Source organism: Laccaria bicolor, genomic scaffold (genome assembly GCF_000143565.1).
Source record: "Laccaria bicolor S238N-H82 LACBIscaffold_2 genomic scaffold, whole genome shotgun sequence".
NCBI lineage: Eukaryota > Fungi > Basidiomycota > Agaricomycetes > Agaricales > Hydnangiaceae > Laccaria > Laccaria bicolor.
This window is the reverse complement of record NW_001889873.1, coordinates 2,746,324-2,759,884: the sequence shown is the minus strand read 5'-3', so window position 1 is coordinate 2,759,884 and position 13,561 is coordinate 2,746,324. Positions and strand designations below refer to the sequence as shown.

The 13,561-nt window shown below is 47.9% G+C and overlaps 7 protein-coding genes across 7 annotated transcripts; 3 read left to right on the top strand and 4 right to left on the bottom strand.

Moving 5' to 3' along the window:
- Positions 1–156: 156 nt before the first annotated feature.
- LACBIDRAFT_292291 (uncharacterized protein) lies at positions 157–1,781 on the bottom strand (the record flags this gene model as incomplete). Its single annotated transcript, XM_001874852.1, has 5 exons — positions 157–281; positions 334–632; positions 687–949; positions 1,004–1,555; positions 1,617–1,781. 3 exons carry the CDS (start codon positions 1,779–1,781, stop codon positions 710–712), a joined length of 957 nt encoding a protein of 318 aa, XP_001874887.1. The 3' UTR covers positions 157–281; positions 334–632; positions 687–709.
- Positions 1,782–2,212: 431 nt separating this feature from the next.
- Positions 2,213–3,445, bottom strand: LACBIDRAFT_290778 (uncharacterized protein). The gene is made up of 4 exons (XM_001874851.1): positions 3,174–3,445; positions 3,067–3,122; positions 2,862–3,016; positions 2,213–2,810 (listed from the first exon to the last, which is right to left on the bottom strand). Exons 1-4 carry the CDS (start codon positions 3,424–3,426, stop codon positions 2,270–2,272), a joined length of 1,005 nt encoding a protein of 334 aa, XP_001874886.1. The 5' UTR covers positions 3,427–3,445; the 3' UTR covers positions 2,213–2,269.
- A 149-nt stretch (positions 3,446–3,594) lies between these two features.
- LACBIDRAFT_306047 (uncharacterized protein) lies at positions 3,595–5,328 on the top strand (the record flags this gene model as incomplete). The annotated part of the gene is made up of 3 exons (XM_001875387.1): positions 3,595–4,293; positions 4,346–5,026; positions 5,086–5,328. 3 exons carry the CDS (start codon positions 3,595–3,597, stop codon positions 5,326–5,328), a joined length of 1,623 nt encoding a protein of 540 aa, XP_001875422.1.
- A 232-nt stretch (positions 5,329–5,560) lies between these two features.
- LACBIDRAFT_306046 (uncharacterized protein) lies at positions 5,561–5,893 on the top strand (the record flags this gene model as incomplete). Its single annotated transcript, XM_001875386.1, has 1 exon — positions 5,561–5,893. The coding sequence occupies one exon, from the start codon at positions 5,561–5,563 to the stop codon at positions 5,723–5,725; it is 165 nt and encodes a 54-aa protein (XP_001875421.1). The 3' UTR covers positions 5,726–5,893.
- Positions 5,894–5,928: 35 nt separating this feature from the next.
- Positions 5,929–8,603, bottom strand: LACBIDRAFT_306045 (uncharacterized protein; the record flags this gene model as incomplete). Its single annotated transcript, XM_001874850.1, has 11 exons — positions 5,929–6,248; positions 6,297–6,436; positions 6,485–6,698; positions 6,754–6,879; positions 6,930–7,003; positions 7,052–7,218; positions 7,271–7,350; positions 7,400–7,540; positions 7,600–8,077; positions 8,129–8,462; positions 8,512–8,603. 11 exons carry the CDS (start codon positions 8,601–8,603, stop codon positions 5,929–5,931), a joined length of 2,166 nt encoding a protein of 721 aa, XP_001874885.1.
- Positions 8,604–8,914: 311 nt separating this feature from the next.
- LACBIDRAFT_306043 (uncharacterized protein) lies at positions 8,915–9,656 on the bottom strand. The gene is made up of 2 exons (XM_001874849.1): positions 9,533–9,656; positions 8,915–9,484 (listed from the first exon to the last, which is right to left on the bottom strand). The coding sequence occupies exons 1-2, from the start codon at positions 9,553–9,555 to the stop codon at positions 9,274–9,276; spliced, it is 234 nt and encodes a 77-aa protein (XP_001874884.1). The 5' UTR covers positions 9,556–9,656; the 3' UTR covers positions 8,915–9,273.
- A 73-nt stretch (positions 9,657–9,729) lies between these two features.
- On the top strand, positions 9,730–13,500 carry LACBIDRAFT_306042 (actin cytoskeleton organization protein; the record flags this gene model as incomplete). Its single annotated transcript, XM_001875385.1, has 19 exons — positions 9,730–9,772; positions 9,824–9,909; positions 9,971–10,109; positions 10,162–10,280; positions 10,345–10,419; positions 10,467–10,765; positions 10,820–11,061; positions 11,115–11,266; positions 11,318–11,660; positions 11,712–11,893; positions 11,945–11,992; positions 12,041–12,197; positions 12,247–12,347; positions 12,400–12,582; positions 12,638–12,890; positions 12,947–13,023; positions 13,078–13,152; positions 13,205–13,336; positions 13,387–13,500. The coding sequence occupies 19 exons, from the start codon at positions 9,730–9,732 to the stop codon at positions 13,498–13,500; spliced, it is 2,820 nt and encodes a 939-aa protein (XP_001875420.1).
- Positions 13,501–13,561: the final 61 nt, after the last annotated feature.

Sequence of the window (13,561 nt, the reverse complement as noted above, 5' to 3'; positions counted from 1 at the left end):
AGAAGAAGAGGGAGCACCATTCACGATTTGAAATTGCCCCGATATACTAGCGCGATTCCTCGATCAGCGGATCGGCCCCTTTTATGTGCAGCGCCTGCCTGCCGACCGAATTACTTGCAGGTAACTTTCTGAATTTCCAAGGGCTGTCAACCGGCGACGCGCACAACCGGAATTGACTTCATTAAGAGAGAGACGCCAAACCCTTTTTAATTTAAACCTGGGCGAAGGGTGGACGCGGGTATATACGGAATGTGTTTGATAGGGAGTGGGAGGATACATCTCTGTAACAACAATAAGTGGCGGTATTATGTACTAGAATAACATTGAAGATACCGCGTCGTCCCCTCCATCCGTCGCGCCAAGCAAGGTTGGTCCGGATCCAAGAAGTACATAGTGGGGGAGATAAAATAAGCAATAAGGGGAGTGTGCAATGTTTAGTGTGAGAACCGTGATAAGAGGAGAAAAAAATGAGTGTGTGGCGGTGGAGATGATGTGAATTTTGGTACAATCATCGTTCGATCGTGAGTGATGGGTGGTATACAAGATGTCGTTCCGGAAAGAGGAGAAAACTAGGGCGTGGAGTAACGTGCAGACCGAAGCGAATGTAGGGCGTGAGTACAGACAACGAAAATCTGATCAAATTCAAGATGAGCTGCTTGAGGAGGAACCAAAAAAAAAAACCCCACCAGAGCGGGGACATAATCACGAATCACGGCGAGGACTTCACCACCACCATCCGCGCCGGTTTCGGGAAGCTTTCCCAGAATGCTGCAATTCTGCCTGTGCTTAACAATGGCTTTTTTTGCTTCACAGGCATGGGAAAGTACCCGACACTTTGATTTGGGTCAGGAACGTGGAAGTGCCGAGCTCGCGCAGACGCGTCGAGCTCCAACCCTAACAATGCAAGTTGATCGGTGGGATCATCGAACATCAGGCTCTTGCCCTCATCCTGCAGGATGTTCGTCAGCCCGACAGGCACGGGGCTATTGAGGAAAAGACGCACAACTGCTGGTTGATGATGTTGATGGTGGTGATTGTTCGTTTTGTCCATGGGAGGGACTCTGAAAGACAGGGCCGCTTCGTCATCCTCATGGCACGTCTTACACTCGTCCGAGTCAGATTCATCAGACGAGTTGAAGGTAATGTCAACTGGTGTTCGAGTCCGCGATTCGCGCACGTCTTTCATCTTGAATTTCAAGGAGGAGTCGAGGCTCCATGACGGAGTTGGAGTGGAACTACGGTCAGGATGCCTGGAGACCCGAACCGCATCTTCCCAGCAAGCCTCAGTAAAGGCTTCTATAGGACTATGAAGAAGCATGTCATCGAGGCCGTCTAGACATGTGTAATCAAAACCGATGTCCAGAGTTGTGGGATCAAAACACGTCGAGAGTAGCGAGGCCGCGTCTTCCCCGTTTACCACGGGCCGAGAGATGTCGGTGGGCACGGATTGGATGCAAGGGGAATACATCTGGGCGTTGATAAGTGCAGACCACGATAAAATCTCAGCGGAGCAAGGATCACTGTCTAGGGTTAATGAGCTGGGCTTATGTCGTAGCTGGGGCAAAGTTAGCGTCGTTGACCATGAGGCATAGCGCCGTGAACAGATAGATGCTTACCGTCGTTGGGGCTGGTTGCTGTTTCCGGTGACCACCGTTACTCCTGCTGCTACTCCTGCTCATCGTAGCATGGTTGAAGCCCATCGATAGGCGCGCACCCGAAAAGTGCACAATGTCCTCTGGAAGCCAATATTCGTGCGTTTGAAGGTGTGTAGAAGTGACCATGGTCCCCTTCCGACACCGCTGCAAGGAGAGTGGCGCTGGGGGGGAAGGCAGGACAGAATTGTTTGAGCGGCTGACCCTTTTTGTAGGTCATAGTGCCAAACGGCAATTGTCCCGAAAAAACTTGACATCGTGGAGGGAGTTTAGTCCTGTTTTGCACATAGTGACATACGCCGTTATCGTGTTCTTGGCACGTGCTGCCTCGCAACTCTGATTTACTATTAGGCTCATCGTCTCAATGGGCAATTACATAGCAATCGCCCACCTCTACGGCGTAATCGTGCTCGGCTAGATATCTAGCTACGTGTGGGGGTGCTGGGGGAATATAAAAATTGGAATTGTTGTAAGTTTTGCCCTAGGCGGCCTCGGCGAAGTGGTTACCAGACGGCAGAACCAAATGTGTCCAGAATCGCAAGTGCACGCTCAATGCCATATTTTGTGAGAAGGATTATGTATTGGCATGACCGCGTGCACATCACAAAAGGGTTTCCTCATACGATCTCGAGACGCTCGATGACTTCCCTCTCCCACTTCGTCCACCCTTCTTCATCGACCTCACAAGAACCAGCAGAGGCAGCCTCGATTACTTCCCAAGGGACACATGTTCTATCCTCTTCTTCCTCTGGTTTTTCAAGAACGAAACGTCCTTGGCGAGAACGTGTCAAAGTGACGACATGACCGGCAGAGCCGATGGCATGTGCAAGATCGTGGACAATAGAGCGCACGTATGTTCCCCCCGAAACTTTCATCTTCAACACGAAGGCAATAGGAACTTTGTCGTCCACATCTGATTCAGGTTCGTCTTGAAGAGATACAGGTTCGTTGGCACCTTCCAAGGCTGTCTGCATCGCCTTTTTTTCTGCTTCAGAGAACGATTTCTCTGGCCAACGGAACGTATGGTCCTGGCCTTTCCATTCAACGAGTTCCAATGAATGAACTGTGACTTTCCGAGGTTCGATGGGCCTAGGAAGGGGTAACCCTTTACGTGCGTACTCGTACAATGGTCTACCGTCCATCTTCAGAGCAGAAAATCTTGAAAAATTGATTTAGTTCGCTTATGTAGAAATCGGGAAAGATACATACATCGGAGGAACTTGTGATATTTCTCCTATAAACTTGGGAAGAGCGGCTTCCACTTGTTCCCGTGTTACATGGTGCCAAGGCGCAAGACGGACCCTCGAGCCTTTGCTATCGTAAGAGTCGGTCTCGCAACCGAGTAGACATGTTGTGCGGTATTCCTTTTCTAAAGTTTAAGAAACGAAGACGACTGGCTCAACAACATCGCTACCTTGGTACAGTTTAGGAAGTCGCTAAGCTTTTTCGTGCCTTTGCCGACACCAACCACTACCAAAAAAAGTATTCATGAGGGCATCAGTGAAACGGCTTCAGACTGACCTAAAACACCATCTGCGAGGGGATCGAGTGTTCCCCCTTGTCCAATTTTCACGGCATCTCGAGAGCGCTTGTCTTTCCTTTTACTGGCCTTGTTGTTTTTGGCTGCCTCCAGCTTTTCTGCCTCCACGAACAACTTGGACCTACCGATCAGCTGCTGAAGATCATGAATCACGGACATACTCGTTGGGCCCGATGGTTTGATAATGCCAAAGAGACCAGATACAGGCAGAGCAGGCAGAGATATCTTTGGCATGGTTGTTGGTGGTTAAGAGGGTTCGGTTCAGATCACGTGTGTGAACTGATCTTGAAGTTGAACTGGTTCTGAATCACGCATCCTGCTCTATCATGATCAAAAATACGCGCAAGTAACACTTTGCCATTTATCTGATGCCAATCTTGTCCATCTCCCTTCGAGGCGCTCATGAATATCTCCGCCTGGACACGGATAAAGTTACAAAGCGGTTCTCTCGCGTATGAGAGACGGTTGGGAGTCACAGAGCTTGGCTTCTACTGGGATACTGTTTTCGAAAGGACGGCAGACACTATTCAGCATGTTGAACTCGAAATTCTACAAACCGATCGGATGGACTTGATCGATCCAATAAATGTAGAAAATACCTGGTTGACTCTGAAGCAACAATTTCCTCTCCTTGGTACTCGGCTTGAGGAGCGCGAAGAAGGAAAAGAGGTATTTTTCGTGGTCGATCAGGCGCGACTTGTCCGCTCTAGACCGGAAGAAATAGAGTACTGGACTATTTCTTCAGGCGAACAGGCGCAAGCAATTGTTGACAAAGTCGTAAATGAGCAAAGCCTTTCAAACAACCTCCCCGCCAAGGTTCTTTTCCTCCCTCGAATTGACCAGCCAAACACCTTTCATTTAATTTTCATCATCGCCCATTGCATCACAGATGGAACTGCTAATACCACCATAATAAGAACTTTCCTCGATTATCTTTGTTCCGCTTCCTCTCGCAACACGACATGGCCTCTAGAACAACGTCTAGCGTTGTCAGTAGCATCGGAGGAAGTTGATCCCAACCGCCATTTGAGTCCTGCGAAAAAAAGGTGGCGACGGGCAATTGGACATACCATAGCCGCCATCAGGTCGTCGAAGATATCGGTGCGCAGATGTTTTTACTGTGTTGAGCAGTTTCTAAAAAAAGTTCTTGCAGGGCGGTCACACTCTGCCTCGCAAGGTGTCTCCAGTAACACGGTACACACCAGCCCGCTCCAGTCGAATCGCATGTTCGTTTTCGAAAGAGCTGTCTCATTCAATCCTTCAAACCTGCCGCCAAAATCACATAACATTTGGAAATGTATATCCGGTAATTGCGCAGGTAGCCCTTACGAGGGTCTTGTGTAGGCGTTATATCCGAGGAGAGATCAGCGAAATGGAGTGGCAGTTCAGAAGGAGGCAGCCGATGGTAACCGGTGGGCCCCTTAGCTTAAGGCTATTCCTTGATCAAGAGTGGTTCAAGCAAGGAGGAGCAAGTAACGTTTCTCTGGCAATCAGCTTCTTTGACTACACCCTTCCATTCATGCCGTTGGGTTCAGCCTCGAGTATTTCTCCAGGCAGTGCTCTCCCTGCTTTCCACCAACTTCTGTCACCTCAGAGATTTTTGTTGCGCTGCTATTCAATCAAGAGACAGGCTGCTAATCTTATCAAACACCCTCTTTTCTTAGAAATGGCTGGAGCCCGTATGCCACAGAGAGCAGAATCGTTGAGGAACTTCGGTTCCCAATGGAGACGGGACAGAGCTGCCCCACAGGACCTGGATGACGGGGTTATATCTGCTGTTGAACAAGCTTCCATAGGTCCTGTTTGGACCCACGGGGGATCAAGTTTCGGAAACGTGAATGATAACGTTTTGCTTTTTAAAACGAGCCTAGCTGACCTAGTCACCTTGCACAGGCTGATCTTCTTGTTCCACGCGAATACCCCACGACCGCTGAACCCTCGGCAGCGCATCTCATCCGTATTCGAACATCCACCAATCTGTTGCGATGTCGACCAACAGAATTATACCTTGGAGCAACAACAATCCGGCAACAGCTCCATTTGCATGTCTTTTCTGATAGCAATGTTTATGATCAAGAAACGGTCAAGGAATGGTTAGAGGAGGTCAAAGATGCAACCACGTTATACCTTGGTTAGGACGGTTAAGGATACAAGGCATGCTATTTTCGCTGTACTAGACGGAAAGAATTGATCGAGTTGTGTTACAATTTAAAGTCCAGACGAAGTCCACAGCCCTCCACATATGCATCGTGATACCCACATATTTTCCCAAGTACGCCAGCTGAAAGAGATTTTATCTTGAGACAACGACTTGCTCCCTAGGTTGGATTTCCCACTACACCTCAAGCAGGAGACAGAAGAGGTATGGATGCTCAGCGCGCCCTTGGTGACGACGTCTTTGTCTTTCCCCTTGCGCTGGTTATGCACCGACAAGCGGGCAATTCCATCAACTAGGTCAAGTGGATTGATGAAGAGGGTTGATTTGTTTAATATTGAGGATTGCGTCAGCATCTGTACCGCTTCCGCTAGTTGAGGGTGCATTGTCATGGGGGGCTGGAGTGAGGCGAGAGCTTTCCGACAAACTCGACCTATTCATAACTTTGGTGATGTCAAGGCAAACGGAAAAGTGAGCTCGTACTGTCATGGGTTTTCGATTTTTGTACAATTTCCTCTATCACTGGATAAAGGGCTTCGAAGTCTACGCCAGAGCAATCGACCAAGTCGACGAGGACATCTCTAGCAATACGAGAGTTTTCTCCTCCAGCAGACAAGGAGCCGAGATAAGTTCGAAAACGTTTCAAGTGTTGAAGGATGGTGAAGAGGTTCCGTGTGGCGTAAGGATGGGCGAGGTTCAAAAGAATTGGGGGATAAGTTTGATTCGTTGCTGGGAGATCGTTGTTTACGCCCATCTGATGATAAAGACTTTTGCTTACGGGAATTTGAGGCACCTCCACCATCCTCATGGATAGGATTGGAATACAAGACGCACTCCTTCATTAACTTCTCAAAAAACTCAACAACCCATCTACATAGACCGATTAGCTCCCAAACAGCGTCTATGATTTGACTGAGCCGTAAATCAAGAGGAAGAAGAGTAGGCGCACCAAGGCCGTATGTCTCCCCTTCTCTACAATCTTCGAAGGCAATATTACATGCGGCGATTGAACACATGTCGTGTGCAGCCTGCCATCGAGCATTGAGAGTGTTTCTTTCATCGTCATTTTGGAGGGTGATTGCTCTTAACCTGAATATCATCAGATTGAGAGGGCGACATGTTCATAAAGTTTCTGACCTATATATCTCTGTGGCGGCACCCAAAATATCCCAAGTCGTAGAGCGCGGCGAAACGCTACTCCCGTCCAGAACCTCCAAGGCATGATTCAAAACGTCGACTACTTCATCGATGGGCAAAATCTGGAGGGACAGCATGTGTACTATGTCGTCAACGGTTCTTCTGCCAATAATTGCTGACGCCAGATCGAGCCCAAGAGAAAACTGTTGATTTTCTATATCGGACGTTAAAGTCAAAGACAGTCAAGTGAATACAATCAAGGCACAGACCAGAGGTAAGACCATTCGTTGATCGACATTTTGGAAGAGGATGTATTGCAATTTGGGAATGCCATAGCGAAGAAGATAGCGTACATAGCAGCCTGCAGTTGGGAGATATGGTGACCGACAAGGGTACTAGACACTGAGATAGGCGGATAAAAAATACCACAAATGATGAGACACACCTTCCCTGCCAACTTGCTCTGGGGGTGATCGAATGGGTACCTGTTCCCAGTCTTCACTCTCAGTCAGATCGAGACTACGACGAATTCGTCAGTAGAAACCATATAATGATGCTATTACGAACATATTTAAAACCTTGATGGTCCCCACTGCAGTTTGCTTACTCCCTTTCCTCGTTCCAGAACAATCCAGAACAGCAGCAAAAATTGACCATTGGTTGACTGTGGTATGCGGTTGTACCAATGCCAAGACTCCTTGCTTGAAGGAGCGAGCGCATTCGCGTGAGCAGGCCTGAGAAGAACGATGGTAAACATAGGTTTAATGAGCCTATTCATTGGCTAACCCATGAATGATCCATGCCTGCAGAAAGAGGCCGACGATTCAACGAGAACAGTACGAGTTGCGATGTCGGTGTGGTTGTGACTAAATTAAAAAATGAGACGAGAGCGGTTTAGGAAGAGGAAATGCTCACAATCCTCAAAGTCTAAATACGTCGCAATAAGATAAAGCTTACCCTTCTCCTCAGCACCTTCAGGTGGAGCTGAGACAAAAGTGAGGCCGGAGAGTTTACCGTCCGATTGATCAGGCGACGAGAGAGGATGTGTGGCGAGAGCTGATATCAGGAGACTTTTAGAGTTGAGAATTTCGAACGAAAGAAGTGACTTCACCCACCCAAGGTCGTCCCGTTGAATTCAATTTGTACTTCACAAAGCTCAATTGAGGATTCTTCTCCCCAAGTCTCCCAGTCGTTGCATAAATCTGCGTTAGGATGTTGTGTTGACTCAGCCTGAACGTCATGGCCCATGGTTTCAGCTTGAGAAGGTAGAGCTGAACGCGAGGGGATACAATGGGAATGCATGGCAATCAAAATTGAAGATTCATTGTAACTGAGGCCTACAGCGGCGTCAACACATAGTCGCGATGCCTTAGATCCTTCTGACCGCTCAGTGTTGCTGGGCTGATTCTCCATTGCGATACCAGGATATTTGAGTGAACATTTTATAAATGTGATGGAAGGGGCGTAGAGACGAAGATAGCAAAGCTGAACTTGGTAGTCTTGCGTAACCAGAAGGAGGCAATGGTGTGTAATAGGTGTTTTAGGGCCTAGAGGTGGCATACGGATCGGCAAACCTGAAGGACCTGGTATCCACTGAACTGAGTGAGCCACACACCGCGATTGATCGTCAAGATAATAACTCACATCTCGTTGTTTTGAAAGCCATCTTCCAGCTACTACACCTCCTCCGTTTGGAAAGCTCCAGCACCCCTTGATTTGCCAATCGTCGATACGTGCAGCCCTGATCCATAAACAACCAGTTCCGTCACCGTCTTGACGCGGAAAGTATGCAAAAAGCCAGTCATCACCTGGCGAAGCTAAGATGACACTAGGTGGATCGTATGACAGGGGAGAATCTAGGATTGGGGAAGGAGATGGTAGAATAAATTGTTTTGAAGACGAAATATGACGTGCAATGACCAGCGGCTGGCTTGCATGTGCAGTGAAGATAACCGAAGAATGGGACCACTGAATGGGTCTGCGACTCTCTTTAGAAAACACCTGAGCATAGTCAGTGAGAAACCCACCGTTTTGGTTCGACAAAAGGGTAAAAATCCCACCACCCAGCACGCCAGTGAGTTTGTTCCTTCACCTTGCCTTTGGGAGGTACTGATAACATGATTTTGAATGTTGTTGCGTGCAAGTTGCGCGTTACGTTGATTCTCAACACCCCTGCATAAATGTTGTACCCGCGTCAAGCGAGTAAAGAGCTCAACGAAATACCGACCGACGTCTTGATTCAAAGCTATGCTGACCGAATCCTCGTCCTCGTTACTCAGATGGGCAAAGTTGGAAACTTGGTGCCGCTATCTCACATTTTGATAACCACAATTGTAACTCATCCACCAAAGATCCAGGCATCTATACCCGACACCGTTCCATTGCTTCCACCACCACCTTCACAGCCTTCAGATCCTAACCGACTGTTACTCCCGCCCCCACCCGCGGCCATCCAGCTGACCTATTTACTTGGAGGTTCTTCATCAGAGCATATGCAAACGTTGCACTCTTTATATGCTGCACAGATCGCCACCATTATCTGGACTCACGAGTCACAAACCGCCCTCGAGCCCTCTCGCCGAAGTATCGTGGTTGGTGTGGCTCTGTGCGGACGAGATAGTGATGCAGACGCGGATAAAAGAGAGAGGGCGGTCTTTGAGGGAGTTATGTCGATGCTTCAAGAGTTGTTGCTCAGCACATAGTCACCCTCATATCAAGTCCAAAGAATGTCGCGTAGCTGACGTAGCGCTAGCAAGCCATATCGAAAGGACTGGCTAATAGCTCGTAGACTATGACTTTGAGTTGGAGGAAGAAGCTTCGGACCAAACCATATCCTCCATAGACTGCAATTTCTTTCGCCGTTCCCCTCGGTATCTTGCGTATTTTTGTTCAAGAAGCACCATGAGCCTTTCGTCAGACGCCATGTTGTTTCTGGGGTGGGTCTCGTACAGGTAATAAGCGAGGACGCCTGTGAAGACACCAAGCAACGGATCAAGACCTCTGCTAATTATTGAGCAGGGGAAATGAGTGACTATAACTGCAACCAACCTAGAGAGCAAAACGGGAGGCATGGTCTGCAATGCTTGGGTTGAGCCCGTCGTCGTCCGTTGGCTTCGGGACGGGTTGCCTTGGAATTGCCCAAGTTTGAGCCGATTGATCGGCTGCAAGCAACAGTGCTTCAGGGCAAGAAATTTATAAAATCCTCGCTGGCAGCCCTCAGATCCAATCAGATCCCATTTTTCTTCATGTCCACTGCTGCGCTAGACAGACAGATTCGCCCTATTTATGGTAGGCACTAGCAGTGTGCTGTTGAAATTCTTATACTGACTCCAACTCCAGATGCCCTAGATACGGGTTCCAACAAATCTGCAATCGTTGCTTGCAATAAGCTTCTTAAAAAGCATCCCAAAAACGAGCTGGTCAAGGCACGCTCCATAAACTTTCTCGACATACATATGTCATATTCATCTGGGTTCGTTATGTCAGGCTTTGAAGGCACTTGCCCTTGTTCGATCGCAAAAAGTAGAAGAGTCGCTAGTTCTCTGCGATGAAGTTCTAGAAGAAAAACCCACAAGTGATGCTGTACTGACAGCGATGATGCACGTCCTGCGTGGGCTAGGCAGGCGTATGTTCCGACCTTCGTCATCCAACGACCTGTTGAAAATAAATATATCAAGATAATGACATGGTGACCATGTTCGAAGAAGCGTACAAGCAACAACCCACAAACGAGGAGCTCGGTGTGCAAACCTTTTTCGCAAATGTCCGTGCAAACCACTGGAAGTCAGCACAACAGGCATGTGGCTTCGACCCGGCATAGTCTCTCCTGCTGCCTGTTAAATAGCCTTTTTCTTTTATAGATCGCGACACGTATGCACAAGCAGTTTCAGGAGGACCGATATCTGTATTGGAGTGTTATTAGTTCCGTTCTTCAGGTTGGTTCATTTCAGCTACTTTTAGTATCTAGCTGAAATCGAAACAGGCGAAAGATGCTTCAACACCAAAAACGATGCGCACAATCCTTTACAAACTCGCACACAGAATGATCACCTCGTCTCCAACACCTCCCTACCTCAACGCAGATCGGTTCCATCTTCATCTTTCAATTCTCAGTGAATTGGAGCTTTTCGACGAAGCTCGTAAATTGCTCGACAGCGAAGTTGGCAGAAATATATGTGCCACTAGTCTGTCGTGTAACGAAGTACGCCGGGAACTTTGGAAACGACAGGGACTGGTGCGGGAAGAAGGAGAGCGCGCCGAGAAGCTTATTAAGGAGAAGGGGTGAATGAGTTTTTTCGTACCTTTTTGCTTTCTTACCGATTGCTTTATTATCAGGGATCGCAATTGGCTCGAATTTCTGGCCGTTCTCGATGCCACGTTTGATTGCCTTGTCATTTCTCCAACGGACGTGGCTCCGACGACACTGGAAGATGCTAAAAAGGAGTGTGCAACGAGAGTACAAGAGACGCGTGTGCTTTTTACGCGGGTGGCAGAGGAGGACGGTTCCAAGGATCGTTCCGGCCTTCTGGCTTTGTTGGAACTGGAAAAACGGGCCAGAGATCATGGTGTGTCTGAAGGTATGTGTGAAGTATACGAATCACTGTGCCAATACAGAGTATATGTATGTCAGAACCTACTCGTTTGGTTGACCTCATGGAGAGATACTTCAACGAGATTGGCGATAAAGTATGCTGCTTCGAAGATCTAAAGCCCTACACTTTATTGGGAAGCGATGAACACTGCAGATGGATCGCTTTCTTAGAGCGCGTGCCCTCTATGTTTGTAAGTTTAACCCTGCCAATTAAATTCCTTGCCATTGACCACCTCCATAAGTCGTCGATTGACGGTCTTCGCAGGTTCATCAATGCATACAAGTTCCTACGACATTCCCTCACGTCCTCAGAAATAACGGCGGACACGGAATCTGCTCGCGTAGCTCTTTATGCGAAGAAATATATGGAAGCACTGCCATTGGGATCTGACCTGCCTACTACAGAGCTTCAACCCGCGGATGATTTGGTGCTACTGGCAGGGAACACGTTTATCAGTCTTTGGAAGCTGACAGAGGATGATAACAATCTGTTCAAAGCCGCTTCACTTCTTGAATTTGCGTTGACGAAGAGCAAACAGTCCTTCTTGGTTCGATTAATGCTGATTCGAGTATACCGCCTACTTGGTCATTATCACAACCTCTTCTAGTAGCTGGCTTTGCTAATATGTTCCTTAGGTGCCCCAAGCCTAGCACTGGAGCATTATCGTGCCATGCACGTTAAGCAAGTCCAACACGATACGTTGTCGCATCTGATTCTCTCACGAGCATCCACCTTTTCCCTTGCTGCCATGGGTGATCTCACACTGGCGACCGAGTGCTTGGAATCAACGCAAATATACCTAAGCAATTCCCAAGAGGTTGTATGAGCATATTTGTCCAGGAACACGTGTCTTATAAATTGCATCCAGACAGGCGACTTCGTGGTCCGAGCATTTACAGGAGAAAAGTACTCACAGGTCTGTGCCGTACTTGAAGTTATTTCGAGTTATCTCATTTTCTTCTAGATACCACAATTTATACTCTTTGAGGATCGGCTCGAAAACTCTCTACAACGTGACACGGTAAAAGTGGAACACCTCCGCATGCGACTTACCCATGAACCGATAACTTCTGATATAATCGACATGGAGTTGATTGAACTTAAGTTCATCTTTGACAGAAGTAAGTGGTTCAATAGAACACCAGAACGTGCGTACTTAAATCCTTTCAGCACATCACGATAACCGCGATTTCGATATACTCCCGAGCTACCAACCTCGAATATCTCCAAACCTCAATGAACTAACGTTGCTTCTAGGCAGGCCTGAAGGGGTAAGATGACTAAGTTTCGCGGAGGCAGCTGGTATTCAACTTTCCTTTCCAGCATGGTTGGCTCTCCACGTTCCTCCAAGTTTATATTCGGGCGTTTCAACAAAGCAGTGACTTGGATGACACCGTGGAAGAGAAGTTGTTAATTGGCGATCGACCAAAACAAACCGCCGACTATGATCGGCATCTGTCACTTCGAGAGCGTCTCTGCGAGCAAAACGAGGAATATTTGAAAACTGTGACACTGGCTTCCTTTGCAGATCGATGGGTACTAATGTAACTCTTTGGCTTAGCTGACATCGGATGAGCTGGCATTTGTTCACTACGCAAGGGCTCTTGCAGACTGGCTTGAGCCCTACCATGACTATACCCGCCCTCCTCCGGCCGCGGTATTGGCCGAGGCTGCGAAACAAACAGAGCTTAAGACGGGACATCCATTGAAAGGTATTGATATCCCGCCCAACGGCGCATCTCACGGGCAGAAGAAAGACGAGGAACCTCCCGCGGTTCGGGACCCCCCTGAGCTTGTGGTTAAGCATTTTGAGAGTACGTTGCCGGCGTCGACATAGAAAGGCACGCTATCGTACTAAAATCATCTTAAGAACTGAAAATGCGATTCGAGGAGGTTCAAAGCAAATCTCCTGTTGATGTTCTACATGTTGCCACCCTTGCGCAAGAGGTAAAGCCGTGTTTAGGCTTCAAGGTTGACGAAGGATAATGATGTTTTCGACAGGCCTATTTGCTCTTTATTATTGAGAGCCTTCGTTTCAAACCTGCATCTGTCGTCAAGGTCAACAAGCTCGGTGGTGTGAGTTCCAAGTTTGATGACTCGTTCCTGATTCTCACTCCAATGGCTGTAGCTCGTGTCAAGCTTTAAATGTATCCGCACTGGGGCTATTTCCGTCCTTAAAGAAATATCTTCGGAGTTGATCAAAAGGGCCGACTTTGAAGGAACATCGGAAGGCCCCAAGTGCTTCATTGGCCTTGAAGAGGTGAGGACATGGTTGTTGATTGTTTTGTTTTTTGTTCATAGAGTTTTTAGCTGGATCCTGATTTTGTTCTTGGGTTATCCAAGAAAGTGATTGATGCGCGTAAAAAAGTGTTTGAAGGAGTTGGAAAAGGGCTGGGGCGAATTACTGCAACATATGCATCTTAAGCTTACAGGCGTGTCTGTGACATCTCAGGGTTAAATTAGACGTGATATCGCGTCACGCGTT

What these genes read in the sequence shown, in the direction of transcription:
- LACBIDRAFT_290778 (XM_001874851.1), bottom strand. Translation starts at nt 3,426, where the DNA reads ATGCCAAAGATATCTCTGCCTGCTCTGCCTGTATCTGGTCTCTTTGGC. An exon ending in CCTCGCAGATGGTGTTTTAG is followed by an intron (nt 3,123 to 3,173) that starts GTCAGTCTGAAG and finishes TTTTTTTGGTAG; the next exon opens with TGGTTGGTGTCGGCAAAGGC. An exon ending in ACTTCCTAAACTGTACCAAG is followed by an intron (nt 3,017 to 3,066) that starts GTAGCGATGTTG and finishes ACTTTAGAAAAG; the next exon opens with GAATACCGCACAACATGTCT.
- LACBIDRAFT_306043 (XM_001874849.1), bottom strand. Translation starts at nt 9,555, where the DNA reads ATGCCTCCCGTTTTGCTCTCTAG. An exon ending in CCTCCCGTTTTGCTCTCTAG is followed by an intron (nt 9,485 to 9,532) that starts GTTGGTTGCAGT and finishes AATAATTAGCAG; the next exon opens with AGGTCTTGATCCGTTGCTTG.